At 46.1% G+C, this 12,247-nt stretch overlaps 1 protein-coding gene across 2 annotated transcripts in view; it reads left to right on the top strand.

Moving 5' to 3' along the window:
* The first annotated feature begins 8,201 nt into the window (after positions 1 to 8,201).
* LOC106977605 (chymotrypsin-like elastase family member 3B) overlaps positions 8,202 to 12,247 on the top strand; it is a 127,687-nt gene continuing 123,641 nt past the window's right edge. Inside the window, exons 1-5 of one of the 2 annotated variants that reach the window (XM_053208659.1) lie at positions 8,202 to 8,278; positions 9,256 to 9,341; positions 10,236 to 10,333; positions 10,453 to 10,587; positions 11,749 to 11,885. In XM_053208659.1, coding sequence (XP_053064634.1) covers positions 8,236 to 8,278; positions 9,256 to 9,341; positions 10,236 to 10,333; positions 10,453 to 10,587; positions 11,749 to 11,885 — 499 coding nt within the window. In that variant the 5' untranslated portion in view covers positions 8,202 to 8,235. The remainder of the gene's footprint in view (positions 8,279 to 9,255; positions 9,342 to 10,235; positions 10,334 to 10,452; positions 10,588 to 11,748; positions 11,886 to 12,247) is intronic. The other variant, XM_027060136.2, reaches the window with a different exon arrangement.

Genomic DNA, 12,247 nt, shown 5'->3' on the forward strand with positions numbered 1-12,247 from the left:
AATGCCCCTTACCCATTTAGCCCATCCCCCCTCCCACAACCCCTCCAGTAATCCTCTGTTTGTTCTCCATATTTAAGAGTCTCTTATGTTTTGTCCCCCTCCCTGTTTTTATATCATTTTTGCTTCCCTTCCCTTATGTTCATCTGTTTTGTCCTTAAAGCCCTTGTATGAGTGAAGTCATATGATATTTGTCTTTCTCTGACTGACTAATTTCACTTAGCATAATACCCCCTAGTTCCATCCATGTAGTTGCAAATGGCAAGATTTCATTCTTTTTGATTGCTGAGTAATACTCCATTGTGTATATATATATCCCACATCTTCTTTATCCATTCATCCATCGATGGGCATTTGGGCTCTTTTCATACTTTGGCTATTGTTGATAATGCTGCTATAAACATTGGGGTTCATGTGTCCCTTCAAAACAGCACACCTGTATCCCTTGGATAAATACCTAGTAGAGCAATTGCTGGGCCATAGGGTAGTTCTATTTTTAATTTTTTGAGGAACCTCCATACTGTTTTCCAGAGTGGCTGCACCGGCTTACATTCCCATGATTCATTCTTTTTGACTGCTGAGTAATATTCCATCCGGTGACTGCCCTACATATATTCATCCATTTGCTGTAATGGACATTGGAGCTGCGTCTAGGGTTTTCTTACTGAGGCCTGAGGACAGGGCTGCTGGGAACACTCTTGTGCATGCCTCCTGGGGCATGCGTGCAGGATTTTCTTGGGGGGTCTATACCCATGAGTGGAAGTGCTGGGTCACATGTGAATTCAGCTTCAGGAGTCATCTCTTTTTTGACCTCATCCCCTGCCACTCTCCACTTTGCTCTGCTCCAGCCAGACTGACCTCCCTCTGCTTGAACAAGACAAACCAGTCCAGCCTCCAGACGTTGCACTGTTGTTCTCTCTACCTGGATTGCTTTGCCCTCAGGGCCTCCCATGGCTGCCTCTTACTCCCCCTTTAAGACCCAATTAGACATTGTCTCCTCAGCCAGAACTTCCCTCTCCCTGGCCCCCCGCTTAAATGTGTTACTCTCATTCCCATCCCAGCCTCCCGCATTTCATTCTCAGAACACCTACCACCACGATCAGGCATGGCCTTTATTTTCGTTGATTTGTCATAGTCTCCCCTGCTAGACTCAAGCTCCAGGGCAGCTGGGACCATGTCGTGTTCATGGCTCCATTCCCTAGAACGTCCTGATATAGAGAAAGAGCTCAACACTTTTTTTTTTTTTTTGAGGTGGTTGCTAATATGGCTCCTGACTTAGAGGTGAGAAACCTGAGGCCCAGAGAGGGTAATATGCCCACGGATCAAGAGCCTGGAGGTGGCAGAGCTAGGATTTAACCCAGGTCTGACCAGTTCCAGAGCCCATATTCCTTCCTGGAAGAGGTTGACGTGTTCTGATGAGAACTTTCTTCCCCCCCCCCCCCCTCCCCTGTTATCAGCTGGCCATTCAATGCCACCTGTGCAGCCACAGGTTGGAGGGAACCTTGGGTCTTACTGTTGGCTGTTACTTCCCATGTGCAGCGGGGGGGGGGGGGGGGGGGCCGTGGCCTTGGACCATGAGAGAGCTGGCATTCCACCACCTGTTCTGGGAATGGGGCCCAATCTGCCCCTTCCTCCCCCACCACTTCTACCAATCTCCTTTCTGCCCTATATTAGAGCCCCGGACTATGCATGTCTTTCCTATCATCTCAAAACTCATGATTTTGCTGCTATCAGCAAAAATGTTGAGCTTTAGAACGGAATCAAACTTAAGTTATTATCATATTAAAATAGACTGTTATAGGGGCGCCTGGGTGGGGCAATCGGTTGAGCCTCCAACTTTGGCTCGGGTCACGATCTCGCGGTTCGTAGGTTCGAGCCCCGCGTCGGGCTCTGTGCTGACAGCTGGGAGCCTGGAGCCTGCTTCAGATTCTGTGTCTCCCTCTCTGTCTACCCCTCCCCAGCTCACACGCTCTGTCTCTTTCTCTCTCCAAAATAAATAAACGTTAAAAAATTTTTTTTAAATACACTGTTTTGGATACAAGCCATTACATGTAAGCCCCATGCTAACCACAAAATAAAAACCTGGAGTATACACACAAAAGATAAAGAGAAAGAGATATAAGGATACTACTAAAAAAAAGTAATCAAACTACAAAGGAAAAGAGCAGGAGAAGAAGAAAGGAACGGGAGGAACCACAAAAGCAGCTAGAGAACAACGAACAAAATGGCGGTAAGTACGTCCTTATCAGTAAATAGGGATGTAGATGTAATTAGACTAAGTTCCCCAGTCAAAAGACATAGAGTGGATGAATGAATAAAAACAAAAACAAAAAACAACATCCATCACACTTCAGATGTGAGGACACATGCGGACTGAAAGTCTGATGGATGGAAAGACTGGATAGAAGAAGGATGGAAGAAGATATTCTGTGCCAATGGAAACCAAAAGAAAAATAAAATGGCTATATTTATATCAGACAAAACAGACTTTAAGACAAAGACTGTAAGAACAGACAAAGAAGGGCATTACATAATGATAAAGGGGCCAATCCAACAAGAGAATGTAACGCTTGTAAACATGTATGTGCCCCACATAGGAGCACCTAAATATACAAAGCAAATGTTAACAGGGGCGCCTGGGTGCCTCATTCAGTTGAGTGTCCGACTTCAGCTCAGGTCAGGATCTTGCAGTTCGTGGGTTCAAGCCCCGCGTCGGGCTCTGTGCCGACAGCTCGGAGCCTGGAGCCTGCTTGGGATTCTGTGTCTCCGTCTCTCTCTGCCCCTCCCCTGCTCATACTCAGTCTCTCTCTCTCTCTCTCTCTCAAAAATAAATATACATTAAAACATTTTTTTAATTATAAAAAAATAAAGCAAATGTTAACGGACAAAGAGGGTGAGATAGATGGCAATACAATAATAGAGGAACCCAGTACCACCCTTAGTTTGATGGATAGATCGTCCAGACAGAAAATCAAAAGGAAACATCAGCTTTAAATGACATGTTAGATCAGATGGTCTTAACTGATATTTACAGAACATTCCATCCAAAAGCAACAGAACATGCATTCTTAAGTGCACATGGAACATAGATCATACGTTAGGTCACAAAAAAATTTGTAATAAATTTAAGAAGGTTGAAATTGTATAAAACATCTTTTCCAACCACAACGTATGAAACTAGAAATAAATTACAAGAATAAAACTGCTAAATTCACAAATATGTAAAGATTAAACGACATGCTCCTGAACAATCAATGGGTTCATTCAAAGAAGAAATCAAAAGAGAAATTAAAAAAAAAAACCTTGAGACAAATGAAAATGGAAATGGAACATACCAAAATTTGTGGGAATCAGCAAAAGCAGTTCGAAGAGGAAAGTACATAGTAATAAATGACTACCTCAAGAAACAAGAAAAGTCTCAAGTAAACAACCTAACTTTACACCTCAAGGGACCAGAAAAAAAAAACACAACAAAGCCCAAAGCTAGTAGAAATAAGGAAATAACAGAGACGAGAGCAGAAATCAACGAAATAGAGGTTTAAAAGACAACAAAAAAAGAGACGCCTGGGTGGCTCAGTCAGTTGAGCGTCTGACTCTTGATTTTGGCTCGGGTCATGATCCCAGGGTCGTGGGATGGAGCCCTGGGTCAGGCTCCACACTGAGCACAGAGCCTGCTTGGGATTCTCTCTCTCCCTCTCTCTCTCTCTCTGCCCCACTGCCGGCATGCGTGCATCTGCTCTCTCTCTCAAGATAAACAAGTAGACATTAAAAAAGATTAACATTTTAAAAATAAACAATAAAAGACAACAGAAAAGATCAATGAAACAGTTGAGTCTTTGAAAAGATAAACAAAGTTGACAAACATTTAGCTAAACTCACCAAGACAAGAAGAGGAAAGACTCAAATAAATAAAATCAGAAATAAAAAAGGAGTTGTGAAAACAGTACCACAGAAATACAGGATCATAAGAGACTGCTGTAAACAATCATATGCCAACAAATTGCACAATCTAGAAGAAATGGATAAATTCATAAAAACATGTAACTTACCAAGACTGAATCATGATAAAAATTTAAAAATCTGAACAAATCAATTACTAGCAAGAATAATGAACCAGTAAGCAAAAACCTCCCAACAAACAAAAATCCAGGACCAGACGATGTCATGGGTGAATTCTTCTAAACACACAAAGAAGAATCAATACCAATCCTTCTCAAACTCTTCGAAAAAATAGAAGCGGGTGGGGCGGGGTGGGGACTTCCAAACACATCTTACAAGGCTAACATTACCCTGATACCAAAACCAGACAAGGATGCCACAAAAAAAGAAAATTACAGGTCAATATCCCCAATGAGCATAGACGCAAAAATCCTCAACCAAATATTAGCAAATTGAATTTAACAATACGTTAAAAAGATCATACACCATGATCAAGTGGGATTTACTCTAGGGACGCAAGAATGGCTCAACATGCACAAATCAGTCAGTGAGATACACCACATTAATAAAATGAAGGATAAAAATTTGTCCTTCCAAAAATATTGATCATCTCAATAGATGCAAAAAAGCAGTTGACAAAACTCAACATCCATTTATGATAAAGACTCTCAACAAAGCTGGTATACAGGGAACATATCTCAACATAATAAAGGCCATATATGACAAGCCCACAGCTAACTCAGTGGTTATCATACTCAATGGTAAAAAAGCTGAAATCTTTTCCTCTGAGATCAGGAACAAGACAAGGATGTCCACTCTTACCACCTTTATTCAACATTGTGTTGGAAGTTTTTGCCAGAGAAATCAGGCAAGGAAAAGAAATAAAAGGCATCCAAATTGGAGAGGAAGAAGTAAAACTGTCACTCTTTGCAGATAACCTAATTACATACAGAAAACCTTAAAGACTCTATCAAAAAACGAGCTCAATACAGCCGCAGGATACAAAATTTGCACACAAAAATCTGTTGCATTTCTTTATATTTATAACAAACTATCAGCAAGAAAAGTTAAGAAAACAACCCTATTTAAAATGGCATCAAAAAGAATAAAACACTAAGAATATATTTAACCAAGGAGTTGAAAGACATGTATATTGACAACTATAAGATATTAATGAAAGAAATTGAAGAAAACAAATAAATGGGAAGATGTTCCATGCTCATAGATGGGAAGAATTAATACTGTTAAAACGTCCATCCTACCCAAAGCAATGTACAGATTCAGTGCAATCCCTATCAAAATTCCCATGATATATCTTTTTTACAGAAATAGAACAAACAATCCTAAAATTTGTGTGGAACCACCAAAGTCTCGACTAGCTGAAGCATTCTTGAGAAAGAAGAACAAAGCTGAAGGCCTCACGCTCCCTGATTTCAAACTGTATTACGGAACTGTAGTAGTCAAAACAGTATGGATTTGACATAAATACAAACACACAGATCAATGGAACAGAATGGAGAGCCCAGAAGTAAATCCATGCACATAGAGTCAACTAATTTATGACACAGGACTATACAATAGGGAAAGGACAGTTTTTTCCAGTAAATAGTGCTGGGAAAATTGAACAGCCACACACACACAAGAACGAAAATGGACCCCTATCTTACACCAGACACAAAAGGTAACTCACAGTGGATTAAAGACTTGAATGTAACACCTGAGGCCATAAAAGTCCTAGAAGATAACATAAGCAGTAAGCATCTTGACTAGGTCTTGGTGGTGATCTTTCTGAATCTGACACCAAAAACAAAAACAACAAAGCAGAAATAAACCAGTACGACTATATATCAGCAACTGAAGCTGTCCTGTGAGCTCTTCTAAGGCCTTAGCTTTAGTTCTCTCTCAATCTCTGTTCATTCGGCAAATATATATTGTATACTCAATATGCCATGCCCTGTTCTAAGTGTCCCTCTGTGGTGCAGTGTCCAGTCTGGATCCCCAGGCAGATTGTGAACACCATCAAGAGGGAATCTTTATGTACTTGGCCTCCAACACAGGGCCTGTGCGTGGTGGATCCTCAAGAAAAAGTCAACCTACTGAATGGGAGAAAATAATTGTGTATCTTACATCTGATAAGGGGCTGAAATCCAAACTACATAAAGAACTCACACGACTCAATAGTAACAAAAATCTCATTAAATAATGGGCAGATCTGAATAGACATTTTTCCAAAGAAGACTTACAGATGACCAACAGGCACATGTAAAGAGACTCTGTATCATGAATCGTCAGCAAAATGCAAACCCAAACCACAATGAGATATCACCTTACACCTGTTAGAACAGCTATTATCAAAAAGATAAGAAATAACAAGTGTTGGGGCACCTGGGTGGCTCAGTGGGTTAAGCGTCTGACTTCAGCTCGGGTCATGATACAACCTCTTGGTTGCAAGAGGTGGGGGATGGGGATGGGAGAAATAGATGAACAGTTTTCTTTCTAACTTAAATCAATTGAATTAAAAATTTTATTTATTTTTTTATGTTTATTTTTGAGAGAGAGAGACAGAGCACAAGTGGGGGAGGGGCAGAGAGAGAGGGAGACACAGAACCTGAAGCAGGCTCCAGGCTCCCAGCTGTCAGCACAGAGCCCAATGCAGGGCTCGAACCCATGAACTGCGAGATCATGACCTGAGCCGAAGTCAGATGCTTAAACGACTGAGCCACCCGGGGCAAAAAGAATGGCAAAAAGACATAAATAGGCATGGACGATGAAATATGGATGTCCAATGAACATTTTAAAAGATGCTCAGTCTCATTTGTGATAAACTAAATGCAAATTAAAATCACAATGCAACACCATTTCACACCTCACAGTTGGGCAAACTTAAAAGCAACAATAAAGGGGCACCTGTGTGGCTCAGTTGGTTAAGTGGCCAACTTCAGCTCCGGTCATGATCTTGCAGTTTATGAGTTTGAGCTCCACATCGGGCTCTCTGCCGTCAGCACAGAGCCTGCTTTAGATCCTCTGTCTCCCGATCTCTCCCCTTCTCTCTCCCTCTCTCTCTGTCTTTCTCTGTCTGTCTCTCTCTCAAAAATAGATAAATAGACTTTAAAAAACACGACAATTAAAAAGTTGACTCAGCTGTGGAATAACAGGAACCGTCATTCCCTATTAATGAGAATATCAACTCTTTGTGGTTACATAGTATAGCTGGACCATTACATATCCTATGTTTCATTAACTCTTATCCAAGGCATAGAGCAGATAAATGTGAACCACTTCCATAAAAGCAAAGAATGAGTAACACTCAAATATCCATTAACAATAGATTGGATAGATTTTGAAATTTTTTTTGATTTTAGAATATTTGAAGGATGGATTACTAAATACTAAAAACAAATCAATTGCATGCATCAACATGGGTGAATTTCAAGAACTAATATTGAACACAAAGTAAAAATGACATCACAAATGAATAATCACTGTGATTCTACTCACATAGAGGGCTAAAAGGAAAACCAATGTATTGTTTAGGAATACATATGTATGTGAAAATCTAATGAAAGCAAGGGAATGTCATAGAGTTGAGATACACAGAGGAATTATAGTGTTCTATTTCTGAAGCCAGAAATAGAATAAAGCTGAGAATAAAGGCATTTGTTTTAGTATTGTTCTACACACACACACACACACACACACACACACACACACACGAAGTAGGCTTCATTTATTTTTGTTGATTCGTCATAGTCTCCCTTACTAGACTCAAGCTCCAGGGGATCTGGGACTATGTCATGTTCATGGCTCTATCCCCTAGAGCATCCTGATATAGAAAAGGACTCGAAAATTTTTTAAAACTTTGAGGTGGATACTAATATGGGTCCTGACTCAGAGATGAGAAACCCGAGGCCCAGAGAGGTTAATATGCCCAAGGATCAAGAGCCTGGAGGTGGCAGAGCTGGGATTTGAACCCAGGTCTGACCAGTTCCAGAGCCCATATTCTTCCCTAGAAGAGGTTGGCTTGTTGTGATGAGTACTTTCCTTCCTCCCTCCTCTGTTATCAGCTGGCCATTCAATGCCACCTGTGTGGCCACAGGTTGGAGGGAAATTTGGTCTTGCTGTTGGCTGTCATTCCCCCATGTGCAGCAGGTGGGGGCCATGGCCTTGGACCATGAGAGAGCTGACGTTCTACCACCTGTTCTGGGAATGGGGCCCAATCTGCCCTTCCTCCCACGTATCCTTTCTGCCCTATATTAGAGCCCCCAGCCTAAGCGTGTCTTTCCTATCATCTCAGACCTCATGATGCTCCGACTGCTGAGTTCCCTCCTACTTGTGGCCCTTGGTAAGACCCCAGCCTGTGCTGCACTGGGCTAGGAGCCTTTGAAATCTGTCACTCACCTCGGGTCTCATGAACCCAACACCTGGTTCCACAGGAGGGGGGGGGGTCTCTGCTTATACCTGGGTATGATTGTAGGGGCTTCAAATTTGGTGGGGGGCAGGAGAATGGAGGGGGAGCCATGGATAGATGAGCTCAGGAGAAAGACTGGTGTACCCACAGCACTGTGGTGGGACTCATCAGTGGGGACAGTAAAAAAGTCTAGTCATGAGGAGTTTGGGCTCTGTGGTTAGACTGCTTGGGTTGGAATTTCTGTTCCTCTGCTTAGCCCTCTAACTCTCCTCTCCCTCCCCCAACCCCACTCCGTATCCTGTGGTCTAGCCTTTTCTCCCATATTATATTCCAGCTCAGGGCCACCTCCTCCAAGCTGCCTCCCTTGACTGACAGTAATAGTGACAGATAATGTTTATTGAGCGCTTACTATATACCAGGGAGAATGCTAAGGATTTTTCCTCATATTATCTCTCATAAGCCTTACAACAGGCTCGTGTGATCAGTTCTGTTATTATCCCCATTTTACAGATGGACCCTCAGAGAAGTAAAGAACTCCCCCCCCCCACCAGAACTAGGAGCAGAGCTGCATTTTGAACCCGGGAGTCTTACTCCAAAGCCACCACTTTTCATGACAACAAGCTATCACTTCTTAAGAGTTCATTGGGCACTAGGCACTGTTCTAAGTGCATCAACCCCTTCAGTCCTGCCATGGAAGGAGGTCACATCTCCATCCCTAGACTCCTGGGACTCTGGAGGCCCCTATTCTAGTCCAGATGTTCACTGTTCACGGGTGGCTATGGAGGTCCAGAGAGGGGGAAGCACTTACACCAGGTCACACAGCCAGCTTGTGGTGCATCTAGAATCGGAACCCGGGCCTCTTTGCTTTAGGGGACTCTCTGGCTCACTGATGCCTGCACTCTCCTTTCCAGCCTCGGGCTGTGGCCGACCTTCCTACCAGCCCTCCTCCCGTGTTGTCAACGGTGAGGACGCAGCCCCCTACAGCTGGCCCTGGCAGGTAAGACCAATGCCAGCTGCGCTATTTCTCACCGTGGGCTCTGCACTCTGTTCTGATTGCAAGGCATTCGGTCTCGACCCCACTGCTTTGCTTCCGGTAACCTCTGCAGCTCGCCAAGGCCAGGAAACCCTTGGACAGTCCACTTCGTGTGGAAGTCTTGCCCATTCAACCTGTGACCCTCCCTGGGCTGTTTGCATGTTAAAAGTGAAATCTGGAGAGAAGGAAATGTTTGGCCCAAGGGTTGGTGCACTAACAGTGGAATTTCGGGCACTGTGTTTAGGGATGGAGGTTTTGGGGTCCTCATTACTATCCTCCTCAAATTACACAGCAGGGTTATAAGGTCTGAGAGCACTAAAGGAAGGAAGGGCTTTAGAGAGGTCAGTGAGGCACAGAGGGCTAGACCTGCTTCCGTGACACGGTAGTCACCAGCCACAGGTCTTTATTTAATTTTAAATTAATTACAATTAAACAATGTTAAAAATTCAGTTGCTCCATGCTAGCCACATTCAAATTCTCAACGGCCACATATGGCTAGCGGCTACCACGTTGGACAGCCGAGACAGAGAACATTCCCACCGTCACAGAAAGTTCTCTTGGATGGCATTGGTCTACAGCATCGTCAGCTAACTTGTTCTGGGAAGGACCAGGGAGTAAAATATTTTAGCTTTTGTCAGCCATGTGGTTTCTATTGCAGTGACTTAACTCTGCCATTGTGGTATGAAAACAGCCATAGATGATACAGTCATGTGGGTTGAACACTGCACATTTCTGGAGGAGGCCACTCTGCATGAGTGATGCCCTCTAGAGTTGTCCAGTGCACAACCTATACAGTCATGGATATCAGCCCTCACTGTAGGGCCCAGACCACTTAGGCTCCTCCCTCCTTGTCACCAGGTCTCCCTGCAGTACGAGAAGAGTGGAGCCTTCCACCACACGTGTGGCGGCAGCCTTATCGCCCCCGACTGGGTCATGACCGCGGGCCACTGCATCTCGTAAGTGTTTTTACTTGCCCCTGTCCCTGCATGAGAACCGGGCAGGTGGTGCGTAGCTGTGGGAGGGGAGGGAAGGAGCCCAGTCGGGCCCAGACTGACCTGACCTCCGCCACTGGCAGGAGCTCCTTGACCTACCAGGTTGTGTTGGGCGAATATAACCGGGCTGAGGAGGAAGGCTCCGAACAGGTGATCCCCATCAATGCTGGGGACCTCTTCGTGCACCCACTCTGGAACCCCAACTGCGTAGCCTGTGGGTGAGTGGACTCTCAGGCCTGGGACCCAGAGGTTACTGGTCTCTCTGTGACCCAAAGATAATTCTGAAGAGACCCCCAGTGACAGCGGGGCTGGGTCCAGCAGCCTGGGCCCACGTCCCACACACTGAGGGTCAGAGCCAGGAGAGCCTTGAAGGAGCATCTCCCCGAAACTCCTCTCCCTGTGGAAGGACAGCAGGGCTCAGGGAGGGCCAGGAACTCCCCCAAGGCCACTTGGCTAGTTGGCTTGAACCCAGATCTCCTCTGGCACCCCCGCTCCCAAATCCAAGGGTTCCTCCGTTCGACAGACATTTGTCCAGTGCAGCCTGGGTTCCCAGCACTGTGGGAAAAAGGAGGAGCACTGGACCCAGAGTCAGCCTCCAGCACTAAGTTGCTGTGTGCCTTGGGCAAGTCACTGCCCTTCTCTGGGCCTCAATTATACCATATGTTGAGGGTGACTTTCCTGGCTTCCTGAGTGGTTTGAAGGACAGGGAGGCAGTCACCGGGTGAGAACACTGAAGCAGGGCTTCCCAAGGCCCTCAAGCACGTACAAAATCATGTGTCTGGGGGGCCCAGCATTTTTCTGGTGAGGGTCAAAGAAGGGTGCAGAACCCTTGAAAGTGCGGTGTAGGAGAGAAGGGCCATGATGATCGTGACCTCGACCCATCCTCACGGGACTCCTGCGGTACGTGGAGAGGAAAGGGGACCCCAGGTACGATGACTCGAGTGACAAGCAAGCAGAGGAAGACCCAGAACAGGGGTTCTTGAAGGGTGGTCCCCAGGCCATCAGCATCGCCTGGGAACTTGTTGGCAATGTGAGTCCTCGGGCCCCACCCCCGGACCCACTGCCTCAAGAACCCTGGGGTGGGCCCCAGCAACCCGTGTTTTAACAAGCCCTCCGGGATCCTGGTGCAGCTGAAGTGTAAGGACCATAGTATAAGAGCCGAGGACAGCTAGGAAGGCCGAGGGTCAGCATGGGTGCCGGGAGCAGGGGGCGGGGGGCAGGGAGCCTCCTAAAGTTGCTCAGCCCTAAGAACGCCTGTGATTTGGAGGAAAAGGAGCAGCGGGGGCATCCTGGAGGCGAACTCTCTGTTGCAAAGGCTGAGAGGTGGGGCTTGGTCTGGCTGGAGGACCAGGCTCCCCTGACTCTTTCCTCTTCCCCAGCAATGACATCGCTCTCATCAAGCTGTCGCGCAGCGCCCAGCTGGGAGGCACGGTCCAGCTCGCCTGCCTCCCTCCCGCTGGTGACATCCTGCCCAACGGGGCTCCCTGCTACATCAGCGGCTGGGGCCGGCTCCACAGTGCGTACCGACCCCTCCCACCGGCCACAGGGACTGGGGGCCGGGGGTCGAAGGCAACCACGACACATCCTTGCACTTGTCCTCCTTCGGGGGCACCTCTCCTCCCCACCTTCCCCTCTCCCCTCCCCCCCATCCTCCCAAACACAAATGTGTTCACCTGAGCATTTTTCAGCGTCTCCTGTGTGCCAGGTGCTGGGGGTGTTATGGTGGACAAAGCAGGCAGGACCCTCTGGTGGGAGGCGAGTCCCCATCGGGCTGGAAGGGTTGCCTCCCTCAACCTCCCCCACCCCACCCCGGGGCTCCCAGCCCTGACTCCCGGGTCCCAGCCCCAGCCCTGCTCCCCATGCCACCCCACTCAGGGC

The sequence above is a fragment of the Acinonyx jubatus genome, chromosome C1 (genome assembly GCF_027475565.1).
Source record: "Acinonyx jubatus isolate Ajub_Pintada_27869175 chromosome C1, VMU_Ajub_asm_v1.0, whole genome shotgun sequence".
Taxonomy (NCBI): domain Eukaryota; kingdom Metazoa; phylum Chordata; class Mammalia; order Carnivora; family Felidae; genus Acinonyx; species Acinonyx jubatus.